Source organism: Gopherus flavomarginatus, chromosome 2, assembly GCF_025201925.1.
Source record: "Gopherus flavomarginatus isolate rGopFla2 chromosome 2, rGopFla2.mat.asm, whole genome shotgun sequence".
Lineage (NCBI taxonomy): Eukaryota > Metazoa > Chordata > Testudines > Testudinidae > Gopherus > Gopherus flavomarginatus.
The window spans coordinates 89,013,333-89,028,002 of record NC_066618.1 but is presented as its reverse complement, the minus strand read 5'-3'; the positions used below and the strand labels follow the sequence as shown (position 1 = coordinate 89,028,002).

Sequence of the window (14,670 nt, the reverse complement as noted above, 5' to 3'; positions counted from 1 at the left end):
CTTCATGCTTCTTCCACCATTCCAGAGGACATGCTTCCATGCTGATGACACTTGTTTAAATAAAAATGCGTTAATTAAATTTGTGAGTGAATTCCGTGGGGGAGAATTATATGTCCCCTGCTGTTTTATCTGCATTCTGCCATATATTTCGTGTTATGGCAGTCTTGGATGATGACCCAGCACATGTTAGTTTTAAGAACACTTTCACTGCAGATTTGACAAAATGCTAAGGAGGTACCAATGTAAGATTTTTAAAGATAGCTAGAGCACTCAACTCAAAGTTTAAGAATCTGAAGTGCCTTCCAAAATCTGAGAGGGATGAGGTGTGCAACATGCTTTCTGACGTGTTAAAAGAGCAACACTCTGATGCAGAAACTACAGAACCCGAACTGCCAAAAAAGAAAACCAACCTTTTGCTGGTGGCATCTGACTCAGATCATGAAAATGAACATGCGTCAGCCTGCACTGCTTTGGATCGTTATCGAGCAGAACCCATCATCAGCATGGATGCATATCCTCTAGAATGGTGGCTGAAGCATGAAGGGACATATGAATCTTTAGCACATTCGGCACATAAATATCTTGCAACGCTGGCTACAACAGTGCCATGTGAATGCCTGTTTTCAGTTTCAGGTTATTTAAACCAGAAGTGGGCAGCATTATCTCCTGCAAATATAAACAAACTTACTTGAGCGATTGGCTGAACAAGAAGTAGAACTGAACGGACTTGCAGGCTCTAAAGTTTTACATTGTTTTATTTTTGAATGTAGTTTTTTTTTGGGTGCATAATTCTATATTTGTAAGTTCAACTGTCATGATAAAGAGATTGCACCACAAGACTTGATAAATTGAAAAATACTATTGTGGTTTTTACAGTACAAATATTTGTAATAAAAAAGAAATACAAAGTGTACAGTGCTCACTTTATATTCTGTGTTGTAATTGAAGTCAGTATATTTGAAAATGTAGAAAACATCCAGAATATTTAGATAAATGGTATTCTTTTGTTTATTAATCACGATTAATTTTTTTAATCACTTGACAGCCCTACTTTGTTTCAAAAATTTTGACCAGCTCTGATTTTAATGGATGATGTATGGCTAAATCCCTTGCATTGCTCTGAAAGTCTTAACTACTGCATACAGTAACACAAAAAATAATAGCAAAGTTTAGTATCACAATAAAAGTATTGTCTACACCAAAGCGGTGGAGCTAAAATTAAGTTTGCACAGTACAAAGCACTTGTCACCATGCTCGAACTTCGAAATGCATTTTTAAAATGTTTTTAATCACAATTCAGAAACAGAGGAGACCTGTCTCAGCTCTGACCTGGGCAAAGTCAGTCATGGCTTGAGCCAACCTCAGAGCCTGCATATATAGAGATAATGTAGTGCCCTGAGTTTTACTTTCACGTGCGCCGCCTCTATCGCTGGTTCCTGGAAAAGTGGTCCCTACATTTCTCTCTCTGTATTATTGTCTTCCCTGGCCCTATGCTAGTGGCTTCAGAATGAAGAGATCAACTTAATTCCTCCAGCCTGGGTTGTAGTAACAATGGTCATAAGTTTATTGAGCTGGGGTCCTATATGATCAATTAGTCCAGGGTTGCCTGTTCCACTCAAAAATTTCTTTTCCATTTGCCTTGGCACTTTTACACCTCATTCCCTTTCTGAAGCATAATTCTGAATGGCAGGGTTTTCTGGGCTTAGTGCAGGAGTAGGCGAGCTGAGCCTTAGTGGCTGCTTGCTGGCAAACTGTCTGACCTCCCTTTTGGATCTCCTGGAAGATGACTAGCTTTCCCGTGCTGTCTCTAGCTGTCATTCTTATATGGTCTGTCATGTGGACAAAGTTACATTCCACAAAGCTGCTGGCAAACTCATGCTGAGTCTGGACTTCTGCTTTTAGGGCATTTGTTATCTAACGTAAACCACACTGTCATTGTACATTATCCTGAATATGAGATAACTTGGGAGGTATTACATTACTATGTTTTTATTTAAAAAAAAAGTTTTTATCCATATTAGCACTCCAGAAGTTGCCAATAAAATGCATTGTATAATTATATTTTTAATCATACCACCAACAAACAAATAAGTAACAGGATTACCAATTTCAGTGATATTTTTTCAGGAAGGAGTGAAAGCAAAGCCTCAGTTAATGAAGTCAACTCTCTTCTGGATGCTTTTGAGCAGTTCTTGGTGTTTTGCAGTCCTGAAAACCAAGCACAGCATAAAAATTTGTTGAAGCATGAGACAGTTAAGAGGTTTCTGAAGCGTTTGTCTACTGTAAAAGGTAAAGTGAATTCCCCTCTCTCTCCTTCACAAACTTAATAGATGTGAAAAATATTTTTGATGTTAACACAGAGTGCTTTCCACAAGTATCTGTAACATAGAAATAATTGCAGAAAAAATATGACTTCCTATTCTTGTTGGAGGGTTTTGCCTTTTTTAATTTAAACTTTTTGAAGAATACAGAAATAAAAATAAATCTCAGTACAATGAAAAGATACTTAAATTTATACAGTCATTATTAATGTCATGGCAAAAGAATGTAAACATATCAGGTCTGTTCTTTTATGCTTTTAACTACTGTGGTGTGTGTTGTTTTTTTTTCGTTTGTTTGTTTGGTTTTTTTTTTTTTTTTAATTTTGATGTGAGGAAAGGGCCAATGCATGATTCTGTGTATACTAGTTCCAAATATAATCTAAAAGGTGTTGTTTTAATAATTATATCATGTCTGTGCCATGTTACATCATAACTGCATTAATGAATCTATGTGCGATAAGTATTAGTATATTTTCCACCACTTTGTCATCGATGTAAATTACCTTAGTCAAAGCTTCATTGGACAGTTTTTTCAATCATACTGAATAAACTGGAGGTTTGCTAGCATTCCATTTTCTGCGTATTAAACATTGTGCTATTAATGACCCCTTAGTAGCTATTCCAGGGTGTTTGCTGGAAGATTTAATTTTATTCTAATTCTAATATACTGACTTTGGAAAGGGGCCGATCTTTGTATTCAGAACTGCAGAAAGACTTATGCATATATTCTGCTTTTTATGGCAGTTTCTGGCAAGAAAAAGTTACATAGGAGAGGTTAGCTGATGGTTAGTAGCATCTCCAGCATTTTCTGTGATTAACTAAACTTGCTTAATGTTAGATGCTCTGGTGTGAATCCTGTTTAAGATGCACATCTCATTTTTTTCTTTAAAAATTTATAAATGTATCAACCTCAACAAGGAAGAAGTGTGCGCCTTTGCCATTTTGTTTTGACACTGAGAATTTCCACACTTTGAGCTGGATGTGCAATTACCAGCTCAAAGAGGCATACACACAAGGGCTGTGATCGAACTAGTGCACTAAAAATAGCAGGGTAGCTATGGCAGGAGGGGCTAGCTGCCAAAGTATGTGCCTAGTATAGATATTTACTGGGAGTATGCCAACTTGATCAGAGCTGACTTGGGTATGTCTCCTTGAGCAGGGATTTCCACCCCCGCAGCTCAAAGTGTAGATTTATACTCTGTGAGCGATTGATGCGAGCATTAGAAGTAGCAGCCTCTAAGGAGAAATAACTCCACTGCAATGCCTGATCCTGAAAAGCTGGTTTGATAGTATTACAGAATCTTTTCTCTCAGTTCAGATACAAGTCAACGGTCATTTTATATGGCTAGCCATTGTTGTAAAAGGGATTTCTCGACCAGAGAGAAGAACTGGAAAAAAAGTTAGGATTCGTACATCATTTTGAATACAAGTTACCATATTTTCAGGGTGCTTCCTTGCTTGAGAAAACTGTTTGTAACTTCGTTTAGGGTAAAGAAAGAGAAGCTGTTTGTGGAGGGAAGTCTGTCTTAACACCTTCCCCTGAAGAATGGTAAAAACTTTTCCCAAGGATGTTTGAGTGAGGTACATATTATCAGTCTGTTTTAAATGAACTTGCTTTTGTTTATCTGGTGTGCAGATGAAGTCTCAGAGTTGTAAACCCAACAATCATTTACTGACAGAAAGTATTTTGTATACATATTGAAACCTACCTACAGGTAAAATGTGTATGCTTTTTGACATTACCACAGTGAAGACTGAACTCCGAGCTTGAGTATTTTCCCATTGAAACACAAAAAACAATGGCTATGGGAGCGGTCGCCGAGCCCTGTTGATTATATCTGGAACGGAAGGGGAGTTGCATTGACTCCCTTTCTCTAAGTACCTGACCCAAAACGCATTGAAGTCAGTGGAAAGACTCCCACTGATTTCAATGGACTTTGGATCAAGCCCTAAATTACTAGGATTTAAGGAGGGTAGGTGGGACTCTTGAGAATAAAACAGTGGAATAGAGAAGACACATTTCAGGCAGGAGGAGAGTGAGCCTAGGATGCAGTTTAAAGGCTTAAGGGGGGGAAAGGTGTCGTGGTGCTAGGAAGCCACTTTCTGCTCACCTCCACCTGCTTAGCCATAGCAGAGGGGGCCAAAGATGCCAGGAAGGATGGAAAAAGTTGTTGAGGGCTGACAGGAAATGGTGCTTCCACTGTTAGGTTGTGCACACTTGTAGGAGAGCAGCTGTCATTATCCTCGTGGCAGGGAATATGGAGCTGCTTTTTTCCCCTGCTGACTCAGTGCATCTCCCCCATCTTCTGTCTTTTGTGTGGAGGTGGGGACAGCAAGGCACCCCTTCCGTATGTTCTCCCTTGTCCACCTGCCCCAGTTATGTGAGCCCTACCCCACTATACGTGCAATTGCCGGACTTTCCTCAGTACCAACAACCCCCTGTCCTCAGAAGCTGCTGACTCTCTCTCAGGTGCTGCCTTACCTCACCTTTCCTTCCCGGTGACACTTAAGAGAAATAGCCTGGATTCTGCTTTTAGAAATCTGAATCCTTCAGGCTAGAGAGTTCTGGCTGGGCTCCTGCTCTAAATAGAAAGGGGTGTTGGCTGTGTCACCTGCTTATCGAACGGTGGTGTTGTCTGAATCGTGTCATGCTTCCTTTGAGCTCCTTTTGGCCCTCTCCAGGCCGTGTAGTTTGCTCTAAACCACATGCTGGCTCTAGAAGAGATGAGTGGAGGTGCGTGCTCTGAGGGACTTTTCTCTTCAGTCCCCTCCCATCACAGCTGCTATGGGGAGCCAGCACTTCCACTCACAGGCAGACAGATGTTCTAGTTGAACTTGAATTTCTTACGATCTTGCCGTCTGCTGATCCCTGGATGTGGGGAGTTCACAGCCTGCCAGGCCTCCGCCCTCTGCCAGGTCATGGCTGCCAGATCACACCAATCTTGAGGCATGGCTCAAGAGTTGGACTGACCGTGGCTGGTGGCTCAGCCCACATAGTGCTGGGCTTGCAAGGAGTGCTGGTCTCCACATGCCATCTTCACCGTGATGCCTCTGCATCAGGTATGTCCATCCTGGCACACAAACTGCCCCAGGTTCCCTGAGGTATCCTTGACAGATCCCTGTTTTACAGGTCCCCAAAGTGATAGCTTTATGGCAGGCATGGAGGTGCCTTCTAGCCCAACTCTAAGATGGTGTGTACCAAGTTTATTTCTGATGCTGCCAATAGGATCTTGCCACCTGTCTCTGAATCTCCCCGGGGGGCAAAGCAAAATATAGATCTGTTATTCCTGTAAGGGCTATCACATGTCCCCTAAAACTTAGCATCTGGCTAACAGCTTAGGGGTGCGAGGTGGCAGATCATGGTAGTTTTTCAGCATAAGGATAATAGGATTTAAAAATGGGAAATTTTTCATCTTTACAAAAACTAGAAACTTAACATTTGATCAAACCGTTTTTCGATCTTGATCTTAGAAAGCTGTGCACATACTATGGCTGCGTGTAGGATGTGTGTGAGAGAGAACACTGCTTGGCAAGCAGTCAGTCAGACCAGAAAGGGAATTTGGTGATGGGAATGTTACAAAGGCTCTGCTACTCTAACTGGGTAACCCCCAGCATGTTTTGAAATGTATTGTTGTAAATATGTAAGTCTGTAAGGGAATTGTGATTAAATGGGTATTTAAAGGTTATCAGTTTTAATCAGAAAAAGGTGAGTAATCCCTGGTCTACTCTTTATCTGTCTAGCCTTTTATGCTTCACTCATGACTATGCCACTGAGTTTCTACTGTACCCTCCTTCACCCAGATTTTCAGGATACTAACTCTTTCATTTTTATAGAATCTTTCCATTGTGCCTAGTCTTCTTCTGAGTAGGTTCTTTCTAACCCCCCTTTTTTTAAAATTCCAAAAAGAGTCAAAGGCTTTCGAGATTTGTGAACAAGTTACAGTAAAATTTTTCTCAGAAAAGAGAGAGCATAAAAATGATGGCATTTTCTTATTCAGCAGAGCTGCACCCTGTTTCAAAGTTGTGTATACTGCCTTTAGTTACAAAAATAAGTGTTAGAATTGTAAAGCCAATAGAGCAAAAAGAAACTGTTTTGTTCTGGCTTATAGCAGAACTATTTAAATTAGTTTCTGCCGTAGGGACAAATTTTGCCCACAGTTACACCAGAGCAATCCAATGAAAGAACTTGAAGACAGCTGAGTTGCACAGTTGAAACTGAGAGCAGAATTTAGTCTGCGGAATCTTTTATTCAGATCTTTCTGAGCTGGCAGTCAGAAGACTCATGTATGTACTTGTATAAACTCAGCAAATCTGATCTGGAAATAACTGGTGGAATCCCATGTTGCTGTTTTGTTTAGAGTCACTCTTCAGAATAGAACTGTGTTAAGATCGAAATCCAGAGCCTGGGTCCTGGGCTAAGCAGATGGATGGAAGAGGGGGATGAAGTAGTCTGCCTGGCCCCAATGGGAATGGAGAGGACAGGAATGTGTTTGCTGCAGCAGCCTTGCTTCCTGACTCACCTGTGCCCTTTTTCTTTCTCACTGCTGCACAGGGAGTTTGAGTGGTGTGAGGCTTTGCATTGTGTACACCATGTATGTCACATCCTCTGTACAGCAGAACCACCCCACTTCCATTGCTAAGGGAGCTGGGTTTTGCCCTAAGTGTCTGTGTCTGGTAAATTGATCTGTCTGTTAGAGACAAAGGGTAGTCCCTCTGGCCATAGCTGTGATGAGCCTGCCCTAAGAAAAGTTGAAGTTTATTAGCATAGTTACACTTTCTGCTGGGAAAAGCTTAGAAGCCAGTAAGAGAAATGGTGTCCTAAGGTCAGGAACGGATGAAAAAGGTCCAGAAGAGTGCAGCTGTTGAGGTTTGTTTCAGAAAATCGAGGGATGAGAGCAGGAGAATAAAGCTCATTTATTCCCATGAATTTAGTCCTTTTGATAAAAGTGCCAGACTGAGAGCCCCAGAGACAGAGGTCCTTTAACAGATATAGCAGAGGCAGCAGCACTGCAGACTTCTCAGTGCTGCCTCACCGAAGTGCCTCAGCCCTTTCCAGGAGACATCACCTTTAGGACTACAAGTGTAGTTCACTCTTTACGCCTTTATGAATCCTTGGACTCTACTGGTTGTGAGCTAGTGACAGTTGTGGCGATATATTTTGTCATGTGCACACCCCTGTCCATTAAGACGTGGACAGAGACCAATTTACTTCTCATAGGGAACCAAGCAGCTTCTGGTGATACATGTTGTTAAGCAAAGTAGAATTCTTTCTGTAAAGTGGTAATAACTCTCTTCTGACCTGGAAACAGTGAGTCTGTGTCTGCCTTAACTTTTTGGAGGATTATTTAAATCCAGTCTAATTGGTCCAGTTCTATCTGGCTTTACCTGCTATCTGATCTCAGTATGGGAAGCCCCCTCTATATTCAGTACCCTTGTATTTAGATTGAGATGGTTTAATAGCAAAGGTGCTTTACTTATAATCTGTTGGTTCTCCTCCAAAGGCTCCTGCATTAACTAATCTTTAATAGTCAAGATTCCACAGTTGCGTATTTGGTGTCTGATGAAGATTCCTTTCCTGACACCGAGAGTTGTTCTGAAACTGAAGGTCTTTTCTTCAAGTGTCAAGAACTTGCACTATTGGGACAATTAGATGCATTTGCTCTCTGATTTTGCATTCTCTGTCTGTACCACCTCCAGTCAGTTCTCTCATGCTTTGTGAGAAGGTTTGAGGTATCTGGAGCGTCATTGTGGTTTACAACTCACCTCCCATTCAGGGAATAACAACCTGAGTTACTGCTTTGCCGTTTTCCAGGAATGGGAATTGTCTGATTGGAGTTTTGAGTTATCCAGTGATTTCTTGTTTCCTTGAGGTACTAAAGTAAATAACTTTTATTTACCACTAGTTTGTGAAGTCCTTTATGAAGTCCTAAATCTTCTGTCTTGAAAAAATATGGTCAAACTGCAGCTTTATCATGTAGTTGATGGTCTTTGAGGGTGGCCTTTGTTATCAGGATCTCAAAGCAGATATTTGTAATAGTCCCTTCTGGCCTGAAAACCTATGAATCTAAGAAACTCCATTATTTAAATTAAGATTACTTAGCTTAGGAGGCTTAAAAAAATCTGATCTCAGAAAAGAACCTTTTTGCTTGCCTAAGGCAGCATTGATTTTGTTGGTTTATTTCTCTTCCCCACCTCTCCCCATTGTGCTGGATGTAGAGTATTAATGCAAGACTGCCAGTTACATATACTGTATTTTAATGGGGATTTGTATTTTTTTTTTTCAGTCCGTGATTCTGGAATCAGTTTGCATTGGTCATTATTTTATTGCTACTCTGCTTCTATTTAATTATATTTTGCTTTTCTTCCTTTCAGAAATTCCTGAAGAAATGGTTTGTGACATTTATGATACCTGTGCTAACAGTTTCATAAAGCTTTTGTTGGAGAAGCAAATGTGGCATGAAGTTTTGCTATTGCTAACACGGAAAGCCAACGGGGAAGTGCCATCATGTGGTGGACTCATCAGAAACTGCAGTCTTTCAGACCTCAACATTGGCAGTGTTATCAAACAAGTTGACAGATTGGATAAGCGACGGGTGCATCTCGTAAGATGCTTGCTAGAAAGAGGAGGTGAAAACTCACAGATATTAAAATGTCCTAGAAGATTTGAAACTTCTGTTTGCTGACTGAAACAGAATATTTTAGAAATAAACTAAACTGGGACTCTTTTGGCCCAATGTAAATGTAGTAGCTGTTTTATTAAAGGCTTGATTCTATCCCCTCTATTGATTGTGGAGTAAGCTACTACTCTGCTTGAGTAAGTGTGGCAGAATCTGATCTGAAATGGATATAGGATTGTATTTGGGGGGGAAATGGTCAAGCATTATTTTTTTGCCTTAAGCTTTGCTTGATTTTTTTTAATTGTATTTTATTTATTTATTTTACTTTCACATTCCCTTTCCTCAGTTTCTTCCTGCTTAAAAGAGCAGAATTGACATCATTGCCTTGGTGTGTCATAGTTGCTTTGGCTATTCACTTCTTGGGAGGCTTTTCGTGCAGACACTACGACACTTATCCATTTTCAAGTTTCCACTTTAAATCTGAATGGGAAATCAGTTTTTCTCACTTTGGGTGAGGAGAACTGTAAAGAGCTTGTGTTCTTTGTTCTGAATGTAAATAGGCACAGTTAACCTCACCTTGGACCCCCATATTATTTTCCTTAAGGTTTTTCATGGCAAAATTTATTTTCTCTCTCTCACACACACACACACACGCGCACGCTCTCTCTCTCCTACCGTCCTATACAGTATTCTAGGTGTTTTATGGTAGGCATGAAGACAAGTTTCATTCTCCAAGGAGTGTTGAGTGCAAGTAACTGAAGTTTTAAAGAGAGAAAAAAGAGATGAAATAGCCATTGTGGCTCACCAGATATGAGGGCTTTTGGAGAAGAGGAGCAGTTTCTGGTTGTGACATTCTGGGATCTGTTGTTTTAGTCCTTTGCTTCTGCTAGGTTTGGAAATCAGGATTACTCTGACATGTTTCCTCCCCCCTCGACTGATGCAGTGGGGATACATTAATATTTTTAAAAGGGGAGGGGGGAAGTAGTCTTAGTGTGTACCACTAATATATACAAGCAGCGCTATAGCTCTGTGTATGTCTGAAGCCAGAAGAATTCACTTCTTCAAGTATTTGACTTCTACACTGATTTATTGAAACAGGTATGTTGAGGGAAATCCTGGCCTTTGTATTTGAAGAGAGAAGTTGTTTTTAACTTGACTCAGTTTTGGAGAGTTCATATGAGGTTGGCTTAATATTTGAATTTCCTTAATAGTCTGTTAAAATGTATAAATGTGATCAGCTGGTTAAGCAATGCATACATTCTTTTTTAACATCTACTCTCTCAACAACTGAAGCTGATGTCTTACATTTGGTGCTCTTTTTGAGTTTATAGATCTAGTGTATCAGATTTAATCTTAAATATTCCAATCTATTTCACTAGCTTCACCTGAGGGGACTGGAGCCATCCCTGAAAAACCACTGCAAATGTGTTTGAAGAATAATGATTTTGAATTGGCCTATTTGCTGCTGAGCAGTGGTGCAGATCCTCGGAGTGTTTCCATTGTCGAAGGCGATACTCCTTTGCATGCTGCAGTCTCCATCTGTTTAGATAAAAGAGGTAAGTCTTTGTTTTGGTGCACAGGTCCACCTAAATGTTAATTTATTCTGATTATTTTAGGAAGGAAGATTTATTATTTCTACTTCTATATCTGCATAATGATTGATATTGTATAGGAACCAAAAAAATGTGAAGGGTAAGAAAAGGAAGAGAAATGTTGAAAACTGAGTTACAACTATTGAGTCTCCAGAATTTGCCCCATAATTTCCTTAAGTTCTTTACTCTTATTTTTATTTGGTCCTCATGAAGCTAAGCATTCGTTGACTTCAAGGGGAGCTTTGCCTCAATAAGAACAGAATAAAAACTGAGTAAAACACTTTAGAGCTTGGTCCAAAAGAAATTAGTATAAATTAAATAATACAGATTATTTTATATTTTGTTATAAATTTTCAGAAAGTCTTTGAAAAGGTTCCTCACCAAAGGCTTTTAAGCACAGTAAACTGACAGTGGGTAAGAGGGAAGGTCCTCTCATGGATCAGTGACCGGTTAAAAGACAGAAAACAGAGGGTAGGACTGACTGGTCCTTTTCAAATGGAAAGAGGTAAATCATGGTGTTCCCCAAGGATCTGTACTGGGAACAATGCTGTTCAACATAGTCATAAATGATATGGGAAAAGGGAGTAAACAGTGGGTGGCGAAATTTGCAGATGATGCAAAGTTACTGAAGATGGTTAAGTCCAAATCAGACTGTGAAAAGTTACAAAGGGATCTCACAAAACTGGGTGATTGGGCAACAAAATGGCAGATAAAAATGCAAAGTAATGCACATTAGAAAATATCCCAACTATGCATACAAAATGATGGTGTCTAAATTTGTTGCTATGAGATCTTGGAGTCATTATAGATAGTTCTCTGAAAACTTTTGATCAGTGTGCAGTGGCTGTCCCAAAAAAAAAAAAAAAGCCTAAAAGAACAGATAATAAGACAGAAAATATCATAATGTCACTATATAAATCCATGTGCCTACACCTTGAATACTGCATGCAAGAAGGGCAACAAAAATGATTAGAGGTATGGAACAGCTTCCAAATGAGGAGAAATCAAAAAGACTGGGACTTTTCAGCTTGAAAAGGAGACAACTAAGAGGAGATACAATAGAGGTCTATAAAATCTTGGTTGGTGTGGTGAAAATGAATAAGGAAGTGTTTATTTACTCCTTCACATAAGGCAAGAACCAAGGGTCACTGAAATTAATAAGCAGCAGGTTTAAAATGAACAAAAGGAAATATTACTTGACACACACAGTAGAACTCATTGTCAGGGGATGGTGTGAAGGCCAAAACTGTAACGGCATTCAAAAAAGAACTAGATAAGTTCATGGAGGATAAGTCCATCAGTGGCTATTAGCCAAGATGCTTAGGGACACAACACTATGTTCTAGGCGTCCCTAAATCTTTGACTACCAGAAGATGGGACTGGATGACCAGGGATGGATCACTCAGTAAATTGCCCTGTAGTGTTCATTCCCTCTGAAGCATTTGGCATTGGCCATTGTTGGAAGACAGCGTACTGGGCTAGATGGACCATTGTTCTGACCCAGTATGGCCCTGTCATAAACAGATAAGTAATAGTTAATAGAACAGAAGTACTTCATATCTCTTTTGACTGTAAAGAGTTAACAAGTTCAGTGAGCCTGGCTGTCACCTGACCAGAGGACCAATCAGGGGACAGGATACTTTCAAATCTTGGGGGAGGGAAGCTTTGTGTGTGCTGTTAGTTTTTGGTGGTTGTTCACTCTGGGGGCTTAGAGGGACCAGACGTGCAACCAGGTTTCTCTCCAATCTCTGATACAGTCTCTTATATGTCCAGAATAGTGAGTACTAGATAGATAAGGCGAGTTAGGCTTATGTTTGTTTTCTTTATTTGCAAATGTGTATTTGGCTGGAAGGAGTTCAAATTTGTATTTTGCTGAAGGGATTTTAATTTGTACTTGTATACTTAGGCTGGGAGGGTGTTCCCAGTGTCTATAGCTGAAAGACCCTGTAACATATTCCATCTTAAATTTACAAAGATAATTTTTACTGTTTTTCTTTCTTTAATTAAAAGCTTTGCTTGTTTAAGAACCTGATTGTTTGTTTTTTTTATTCTGGTGAGACCCCAAGGGACTGGGTCTGGATCCACCAGGGAATTGAGGGGGGGAGAGAGAGGTTATTTTCTCTCTGGGTTAGGATTACTTTCTCTCTCAAGGAGAGTCTGGGAGGGGGAGAGAGAAGGAGGGGGGAAGGTGGATTTTCCTCTCTGTTTCAAGATTCAAGGAGTTTGAATCACAGTGATCTTCCAGGGTAACCCAGGGAGGGGAAGCCTGGGAGAGGCAAAGGGAAGAAAGGGTTTACTTTCCTTGTGTTAAGATCCAGAGGGTCTGGGTCTTGGGGATCCCCGGGCAAGGTTTTGGGGGGCCCAGAGTGTACCAGGCACTGGAATTCCTGGTTGGTGGCAACACTACAAGTACTGAGCTGGTAATTGAGCTTAGAGGAATTCATGCTGGTACCCCATCTTTTGGACGCTAAGGTTCAGAGTGGGGAATTATACCATGACAGGCCCTTCTTATGTTCCGATAAACTGTCAAGTTAGGTTCAAAATTCAGGTTTTGTATAAAAATGGTTTTGTAAATCCAAAGGATTAAAGCAGTGTCTTTATTGACGTTTTTCTTAACAATTGTATATTTTTTTAAGATGAACATTTTTAGTAATAATTTTGGCCGTCATCCTATATTCAGGGTTTACAATTTAGAAATTGTTTTTTCTCAAATTGCCACGTGACTAGAGATATCAGATATTCTACAATCTTCTGAAGGGCATATAGGTGGCTCAGGAAACTTCAGCTTTGGGAAAATGTTTTGAAGTTGGATTCGGTTTATAGTGACCAATTCTACCAACATCAGATCTTGTTCATTTCAATAAGTCACCCAACATAGTTCATTACAAAGCTGACAAATGTCCAACATCAGAAAAATCACAAGAGCTGGCACTTCTGTTGGCAGTTGAATGGGGAGAAGCTGTTAATTGAGCAGACATGGAGACTAAACAAGCCTCTCACCTAAGAAGGTTAAAAGAAAAATTCAGCACAGTTAGGGCTGGCTTTAAGCCAATTCAGCCGATTCCCTGGAATCGGGCCCCGCGCCTAAGAGAGCCCCGTGCCTTGAGCGCCTTTTAAATTTTTTTTACTCTACCCCGGCTGTGGTCTGCTCTGGGGTCTTCCATGGCCCCGCTCCCCTGACCAAAGTGCCTGTGGGAGCACGGCTGCCCCACAGCCCGGCTCTCCCAGCTGGAGCCCCGACCGGAGTGCGGCAAGCCCCGCAGCCCCGCTCTCCCGGATGGAGCCCCGGCCAGAGCGCGGCAAGCCGCCCCGCGGCCCCGCTCTCCCGGCCAGCTGGCCGGAGCGCGGCAAGCCGCCCCGCGGCCCCGCTCTCCCGGCCAGCTGGCCGGAGCCCCGGCCGGAGCGCGGCAAGCCGCCCCGCGGCCCCGCTCTCCCGGCTGGCCGGAGCGCGGCAAGCCGCCCCGCGGCCCCGCTCTTCTGGGCCCTTTAAATAGCCCCCAAAGCCCTGGGATAGCGGGGGGCTCCGGGGGCTATTTAAAGGGCCGGGGCTCCAGCTGCCTCTGCCACCCTGTCCTTTAAATAGCCACTGGAGCACCCCAGCTCCCATGTATTCTCCAGGGCTCCCACGGCTATTTAAAAGGTCCAGGGGGGGATAGAAGCGGGGGAGCCCCAGGCCCTTTAAATAACCCCCATAGCCCTGGGATAGCGGGAGCCTTGGGGGCTATTTAAAGGGCGGGGGCTCCAGCTGCCTCTGCTGCACCCCCTGCCCTGCCTGCAGCCAGCTCTGTACCCCGTGCCCACAGCCAGCCCCTGCCAAACCCCCTGCCCTGTCTCCAGCCAACCCCTGCCACACACCTCTGTGGCCCTGCTCAAAGCTAGCCTGCTCAAAGCCAGCCCTGCACACCCTGCCCGCCCTGCCCACACCCAGCCCCGCACGCCCTGCCCTGTCTCCAGCCAATCCCTGCTGCACCCCCCTGCCTGAAGCCATCCAGTTCTGCACTTGTCTGTCTCCAGCCCTCTCAACCCCTGCTGCATCCCCCTGCGGCCCTGCCTGAAGCCAGCCCACCCCACACACCCCTGTCTCCAGCCAGCCCTGCACCCCTTGCCCTGCTTGCAGTTAGACCCTACCTCCAGTCAGCC

General features: G+C 42.2%; 1 protein-coding gene across 1 annotated transcript in view; it reads left to right on the top strand.

Annotated features, from left to right (window-relative positions):
* TRANK1 (tetratricopeptide repeat and ankyrin repeat containing 1) overlaps positions 1-14,670 on the top strand; it is an 82,704-nt gene that overhangs the window by 35,158 nt on the left and 32,876 nt on the right. The window contains 3 exon segments of the mRNA XM_050937858.1: positions 2,128-2,289; positions 8,694-8,948; positions 10,318-10,494. Of these exon segments, the coding sequence (XP_050793815.1) occupies positions 2,128-2,289; positions 8,694-8,948; positions 10,318-10,494 (594 nt within the window).